Below are 8,074 nucleotides of genomic sequence, written 5' to 3'. Positions count from 1 at the left end.
GCATACAAACCACGTTTTATTTAAGAATCAATGGAGATTTTGTTTTTTCTCTGTAGTTCACACACAATCTAGAACTATTGCAAATTTTTATTTATTTTTGCCCCCGAAAAGCTCTTCTTAAGGAACTGGTTTCATTTCAAAAATAAAAGTTCATTGCAGATTGATTCTGCATTATGCCACAGTGTGTTCACCTGAAAACAAATGTAGGTAGTCCTAGCTATTGTGTGTGTGTGCACCTAGCCATTGATGTTGTGGGTGGGCATATAGCAAGATTGCAACCACCATTTCTTTCTTCATTCATGGGGTGGGGAGCCTGTGCAGAGAGCAAAAACCTAATCAAGGGGAGGGTTTTCAAATGTGTATCAAGTAACCACACGTGCCTTCATGGATGGCAGGATCTAGAATCATTCTAGATTAAAAAGCAGCATGTTGTGGACAAGCATGAATAATTCTGAGTTGAAGAAAAACTACATTTTTTGTGTGATAGAAGCAGATTACTGCACATGCAGCCTTAGAGCCTCAAGCTGGGCATGTGCTGATGCAATCCCATGTCTATGCTTAACACTGCACATATCTATTCAATCCATGTTCTCATCATATGAAAACAGACATATTAATTGGGTTAACCTTTTTATCTTCCTCTTGGAAGCTAGCTCTCCTATATATTTTCTGTGAGAATTTAAACCTAAGAGATTCTATCTCCGCCTATACAAATAAACTGGCAAAAGTTGGCTTCTTGAAAGGCTTTTATTTGGCTCAACTCTAAGAATTGATAGCTCTTCATTCGTAACACTGTTGATTATTGTATTCACTAAATGCTCCCAGATGCCATTTAAGAGGCCAGGATTAAGAGAGCAAACCTGACATTTGCGGATGAATCTTCAGTGGGAATGCAAAATGCACGGACCATTTAATCACCGTATAGAGGCATTCTTTATCTTGGCGTTTCCATTACAATAACAAATATCCTATTTAAAATCAGGGAAGGCCGATATATTTGGAACGCTCTCACTTTAATAAGCACTCCCTATGTATCTCATCTTCTAAGCTCTGGTCTGCAAACAGTTACCATGATGTCTGAGCCGATATTTCTTCTCCCACTTTTAGATGGAAATTTTTTTGGTTTAAAAATAGTATGTGAAAAGCTGCTGCTAAGCTCCCATACTGCTTTCCTCGTGTTACTGGAGGTAGATGGTGTGTTAGATCTCCTTGGTGCAGGTGAAAATTCAAAATGTTGTTACTTTCTCTCCAGTCGCTGTGTTTCCTGAATATGGGCGTTTGCTGGCTCTCTGAGTGGTGATCACCCAGGCAGTGAGAGCTCCTGCCAAGATTCCCGCTGTTGCCGCCACAATCGCAGCCCAGTAGGGCACCTTGCCTCCATTGTTCTCTGCGTCGATCCCTGAACCCTGCGCTTTGCTGTTGCTTGAGGTGAAAAGAAAGGGATTTTCCTGCAACAGAAAGGCACAGATTACAAAACAGTATTCAGTCCTTACACCACCTAAAGATGTAAGGGGGGATCCCTCCCACCCATGAAGTACAGAAGCAACAAAATAATATTTTCCCATCTGCTGTAGCAGAAAGATTTACCATCTTAACCTTTTCCTGAACTATAAACTAACATGCTCCCTTGAAGCCTCTGCGTTTGGCCTCCGGTGGATCAACACTGCTTTTAGCACATTTATTTTAAACCTCCAACTGGGGGTATGCAACTCTAACAAACCCTGGTGAAATAAAACTTCTTTTTTTTAATAAAGAGGCTGAAAAGTTTAGGGATTAAATCCAGGTCAACATATTTTTTTCCTAAATGCACCTACTATTTCAGTTTAATAAATTAAACCCATTTAGGAACAAGAGCTCTATTCTTCACCTGTCTTATAAATAACAGCAGCAGGGTTCAGGGCTCATCCCACACTTGGAAAACGTGGGTCCAAGTGATTTTCCACTTGTTCTGCACCTTCTAGGCTTGGGTCTGAGTGGTTTTGCCCTTGGTCCCACCACTTTCTCCCTGGAAAAGTGGCTCTTTTGCAACAAATCAGAGCAAATGTTTGTCTGGAGAAAGACCAACTGATGTTTGCTCCGATTCAGCAGGAAAGACTGAGTTTCCCCATGGGAAACTGGCAGGGCAAGGACAAGTCCTCCCTCCTTCTTTTCACCCATCTAGCCTGATTTGTGTTCTGCTTACAAGCAAAATCCATTGCAAGCTCTAATTATCATGCTCTTCAATGCTTGGTATGGCTGGGAAAGAGCTGGGTCTGAAACCTTGAGTCCTGCTTCCGACCAGTGTAAACAATACTGAGTTAGAAAGACCAGTGGCACAATGAGGTCGCTCCCTATATTCCTACACACTTGCCCAGAGCTGGGTTAACCATTAAGCAAAATAAGAATGGGCTTAGGGCATCAAGGGAAGAGGGGCACCACAGAATGTTTCCATTGACAGATTTACCATGGACCATATGGCGCTGGCTCCCACAATAAATGAAAAAAATACATACATATATATGTAATAAGAATAATATAATAATAATTGAAATGATAAAATAGTAATAATAGAAATTAATAATACAGTATACAGTTACAGGTAGGTAGCTGTGTTGGTCTGTCGTAGTTGAAACAAAATAAAAAAATTCCTTCCAGTAGCACCTTAGAGACCAACTAAGTTTGTCATTGGTTTGAGCTTTCGTGTGCATGCACACAAAAGCTCATACCGATAACAAACTTAGTTGGTCTCTAAAGTGCTGCTGGAAGGAATTTTTTTATTTTGTTAATAATATACAGTTAATCATTGTTTATATTTTGAATTAGATATATATGAGGGCACCAAAACACTTAGGGCCTCTAAAGGTCTTAATCTAGCCATTAGCATCATTAGCAGCAGCATCAGGACTGGTGCAATTCTGAATCCCAAAGAATCTCACTTCATGTCCTGGGCTCTTGCCTCTTTTATTATCTAGTTCTGTTTGGGCAGCTGGACTGCTTTCATGCTACATAAAGCCTATAAAAGGGGATGGCACATTTTAAGCCATTTAAAAGTTATTTCAGAAGGAATGCAATGAATCAAAAGTGATAAGAGCGTATTTTGTTGTGGGGAAACTGGACATGGGATTGCATGGGCCCCGTCTCTTGATTCAGGAGGGCTCTTCCTATGTCTGTGCTATGGGGCTAGGTGTTTCTGCAGACCTTTGTTACTTACCGAGGTTGGGCACTTGAGTTTCGACCTATCATATGTGAAGTTATTGTATGACTGCTTATGATCGACTGGCTCCAGCTGAAAGAAAAGAGGACAAATAATTCACCCCTGAATCGTAATTCTATATTTTCACAGAACTGGGTATATTATAATACACCACAAAACCCACACTAATAAAATATCACCATTAAATTGCAGTGCTCAATCATTATACCTACTTCATTATTATAGTATTGTATATATTACTGCTCTGTATTCTGCTATATTATACAATTATGGCTTGGAAAGTGCCAGCTTCTTTCTACAGGTACAGAATAAGATTTTTTAAAAATGTTAAGCACCCTGTCTTAAGGTCATGACAGGAGGCTATAAAAACCCTGCGGAAATGTAATCTATGTCTTAAGTTCCAATGCATAAAAGCAGCCTTTTATAGCTTCTATAGAGTTCATGGGAAGAGGCAAATTAATAGGATGAAATATCAAATGTATAGTGAAGGGCTTCAATACGTGGCAGCTAATGTAGTCCTCTGGAAGCGAATTTTATGCAGGTGAAACCTAATGGACTCAAGAGGGATGAGAAAAGATTAGATCTGTGCAACCTGATTCTCATTTCAATGGGATTTGCTTCCAGGCAAGGATTGCAGTGTTATTCCTAGCCTTTCAGAGCTGGCCAGAAATGTTGGGGTGTGCTGGCTGTTATCCAGAAGGTTATTCTGGATAGATCTGTAATCCAGAAGTCACACACTTATACTGTGTGCAAGCCACAATGTTTGGACAGCCTGTCCAACAGGGTTGCGCTGTAAATGGGAGATTAAATTAACCATGCCAAGCACGGGGATATAGCCAGTTTTATCTGCCCTTTTTAGGGCGCAGTTCTAAGTTGCCTGAACACACAGAGTGCTGCTAAGAGTACTCCCAGGCACATAGGAAACGCATGCTGCAAGAACCCTAGTTGGGAGACCAGCTACCCACCCATCTGTTTGCTTCTTCCTCTCCAAGAACCATTTAGCACGTTTTCATTGGAGCCTGTGGACTTGACTTGAAGCCTGACTGCACTGTAGTACTATAAGAAATTGCACAGCAGGGTAGAGTTTTTGCTCCTCCTCCAAGTTGCTCTATCTCCGGGATGGACAACCAGTGGTCCCTCAGATATTGTTGGACTCCAACTCCCATCAGCCCTTTCTAGCCCCATGGGTCAGAGATGATGAGAGTTGTAGTCCAGCAATGCCTGGAGGGCCCACCCAGGTTGCCCACCCTTGCTCTAGACCAATAGGTCTAGACCAGGGGTCTGCAACCTTTAAGACAAAAAGAGCCACTTGGACCCGTTTCCGAAGGAAAAAAACCTGGGAGCCGCAAAACACGTCATTATAAAAATAACTTTTTTGTCACTTTTTTATTATTTCTTTGTTTGACCCCTCAGAATTACTCCTCCTCATAGAAATAAATGTTAAATTAACAAGTTACCTTTTTGTGTGTGTGTGTGTGTGTGTTCTTCACTCCCCTTCAAAACAGTGACCAGCGTACATGCCCCCTTTCAATGCAGTGACCAGCGTACATGCCCATTACAATGTAGTGGGCGGGCAGGTGACGTTGGGAAGGTGCATGACTAACGCACGCACCGCCCCCATGCGACGTCATAGCCAGTACAGCGCCCGCCACAGTGGGGAATGTCGGGGCGCACAATGCGCCTCTTCCCCTCGCTAGTATCCGCCCCAGAGCCGCGGCAAAGGTGTAAAAGAGCCACATGCGGCTCCTGAGCCGCGGGTTGCTGACCCCTGGTCTAGACTACTCAGTGATTTCTTAGGTGAACAGAGACTTGGTCACTTAAGGCAACACACATTCATACTGATTTCTTTGGAGGATTTACTGCACAGCATTGCATCAAGCAATTGTTGTTGCTCATTCCAGTGCATTTCCCTATCGCTTTCCATATTTAAAAAACCCACTTTTTTAAAAAGCAGGTTTGTCGAGTGAGAGTGCCAAATCCACATTAATTGCACAACCTGAATTTTCAAGTATGTGATTTGATCCCACCTGCAAAATAGTGGCAGTTTGAAAGTGCCTGAGCTCAATAGTTCAGTACAGTTGTACCTTGGAAGTCAAACGGAATCCATTCCAGAAGTCCGTTTGACATCCAAAATGTTCAAAAACCAAAGCGCGGCTTCTGATTGGCTGCAGGAAGCTCCTGCAACTAATTGGAAGCCGCAGAAGGCCCATTGGACATTTGGCTTCCAAAAATAGTTCACAAACTAGAACACTCTTTTCTGGGCTTGCGACATTCAGGAGCCAAAACGTTCGACTTCCAAGGTAAGACTGTATACAGTTCATGCTTTGTATAAAAAAAATGTCCACAGCCAATCCATGAGATCTCCAGACAGAACTGGGATGATTCCTGTTTGAAACTCTGGAGAGCTGCTTCCAGTCACTGTATAAAATACCAAGCTAATATATTGAAACAAATGGACCAATATCCTGACTCAATATAAAGTAGCTTCCCAATTCAGATTTCCCTGCCTCTGCATCCATTAGATCACAGTAGGTCTCATCTTTATTTTGAACGTAGCTGAGCAAAGCAGACTGGCATGCACACCCTGTGTTTTTTTGGCACAGAGGACTCCTGCAGGCACAAACCCTTCCCAGGGGAGACAACATGGTACATTGACAGAGAACAGAACAGCTTAAAAATCCTGGGAAGGCCAGAAAAGTGGCTGGCTGGAGCAGCTGAGAATGCGCTGATTTGGCACCCTCCCTTTGCAGCCTTTGCTGGCAGGGCGATGGCAAGAATTCCACTGGAGACTCCAACATTCCCTGACCCAGAAAAACCTCAGGCGAGGAGGCAGATAAATTAAAAGCGCTCTGAGCTCTCATTCCTCTACTCCAGCAAAGAGAAAGGTCGTCGCTACTCTAGGAAAGTGAACCACGCTGGTAAATCAAGAAAGTTAAAAAACAAGAACCCTGAAACAGAAAGGAAATCAGCACAACTCTTCTGACCTAAGGCCAGAACTGTATGAGATTGCTAGCCGTGAGGCAATTCTAAAACCCAGGAACTAGGAATATGACTTTGTTATTCCACATCTGGTTGGAAAACACACTCTGTTTCTGGTAGTGTGGCTTCCTCAAAAAGCAAATAAAAAACTCTGCTTATAGCTCTTTTGTGGCCCCGATCCCAGCTCCCACCCGCCTCAGCCAGCATGGCTAATAGGCAGGGATGATGGGAGTTGTAGTTCAACATCTGGAAGGAACCAGTTTGGCAAAAGCCAAGATGACATAGCAACCAGATTTGCTTGAGGGGCAATTTGGCCTCAAGTGCTGGTTAAAGGGGCCACGTACCATTCTGCTCCTGTTCAAGGCAACACTTTCCACCAGTCATGACTGGAATGAAGCTTGCTGGAGAGTCATGACATTGCTCTTGCTATGGTCACCTGCTAGGCCATCTCTTAATTTAAAAAAAATGAGGGTAACGCTCAGGCTGCTCTTTTATAGGCAATGGAGGAAATAACTTGCCAGGGGCTATTAGTCTGTCATATGACATACCTAGACTAAGGTACTCTGGTCCGAAGTTGTTTGGGGGTCGTAGGAGAAAAACAGCATCGTTATCTCACCCCTAAGGACCATATAGGGATTTGTAACTTTGCAAAACCATTGCAAGTGTACGGTTTAGCCTTATTGGATTTTGCCACCTAGTGGCAGGTAAGGAGAATGGGTTTCTGAGACCACCTTCCTCTGCAAAGCCCCACCTCCTAAGCTACGTAAGTATTTTGGAGTATTATGGGTGGCGGGGAGCTGTTGCCGAGTACCAGAAGAAACTGCAGCAAAAACCTCCAGGAAGTCATAGGAGCCTTAAAGGGCTTGGAGCAGGCTGGGTTATGATGTTGAATGTGAGTTTGGACTGATTTCTATCTCTCTCTTTCTTGGGTTCAGCATTGTAGAGCAGGGTTTCCCTAACTTGGTTCTCCAGTTGGTTTTGGACTACAACTCCCACCATCCCTGACCAATGGGTCCTGCTAGCTAGGGATGATGGGAGTTGTAGTCCAAAACCAGTTGGAGAGCCAAGTTTGGGAAAGCCTGTTCTAGAGTAACGTTTCTTATTGCTGCTATTGTTGTTGCAGTGGAGTAAGTGCCGAGGGGGGTATAAGGTGTTGCCACCTCTAGGGAGGCTGAGGGTCAAACCACACCTGCCTCCCCCCAACCTGAAATAGGCCATGTTGGCTGGAGCTGGTTCATAGCAGTTCAAAACATCTGGAGGCACCAGATGTGTTTTTAAATCTTTAGTAAAACAGGACAGAATGGACCTATGACTATAGCGTGAAACTGACAGGGAAAGTAAATAGGCTGTTCGTCCATCCACATCCCCATATATGCGGTTTCTGTACCACCAAGTATGTTTGAATTCATACAGCCACCCTCTTACCATATTATTCCAGAGTGCTATGGCCATCTCTGCATGGCCTCTCTCCGAGAAATGAAAGCAGTCCACTGCAAAGAAACTCAGGTCTGGCTTCCCGTCCTGCGATTTAGTACAAAATACAATTATTAATCTTCAGAATAGATTTTATCGCTCACTAGTCAGGCTCTGGCATTTCACATGTATTTTTTTGGCCCATTGTCTCCTGGTGCTGAGCCAATCAACAGTCAAATCCTGTCTCTCAAAAGAAGTCACATGGTTTGTTTTTGTGTTTAATACACTCCTGCAGCAACCACCAGCTAGGCATAGATTTTTTTATTTTTTTGGCATAATGTGTAAAAATCGACTAAGTCAACTATCGACAGGGATGTCAGTACATGCTTTCTACAACTTTAAATGCTGTTAGATTGAAAAGCCAGTATAATAAGCCTTTTTCCAAGTGGTATTTATGATAAATGGTTACTTTTATGCCTCATATAAGCA

At 43.0% G+C, this 8,074-nt stretch overlaps 1 protein-coding gene across 1 annotated transcript in view; it reads right to left on the bottom strand.

Annotated features, from left to right (window-relative positions):
- Nucleotides 1-733: 733 nt before the first annotated feature.
- Nucleotides 734-8,074, bottom strand: part of PLB1 (phospholipase B1) — a 101,244-nt gene continuing 93,903 nt past the window's right edge. Inside the window, exons 53-55 of the mRNA XM_053382969.1 lie at nucleotides 7,598-7,693; nucleotides 3,191-3,265; nucleotides 734-1,448 (exon numbers count right to left, since the gene is read on the bottom strand). Coding sequence (XP_053238944.1) covers nucleotides 1,227-1,448; nucleotides 3,191-3,265; nucleotides 7,598-7,693 — 393 coding nt within the window. The 3' untranslated portion in view covers nucleotides 734-1,226. The remainder of the gene's footprint in view (nucleotides 1,449-3,190; nucleotides 3,266-7,597; nucleotides 7,694-8,074) is intronic.

The sequence above is a fragment of the Podarcis raffonei genome, chromosome 3 (genome assembly GCF_027172205.1).
Source record: "Podarcis raffonei isolate rPodRaf1 chromosome 3, rPodRaf1.pri, whole genome shotgun sequence".
NCBI classification, from domain to species: Eukaryota; Metazoa; Chordata; class Lepidosauria; order Squamata; family Lacertidae; genus Podarcis; species Podarcis raffonei.
This window is presented reverse-complemented; position numbering and strand designations above follow the sequence as displayed.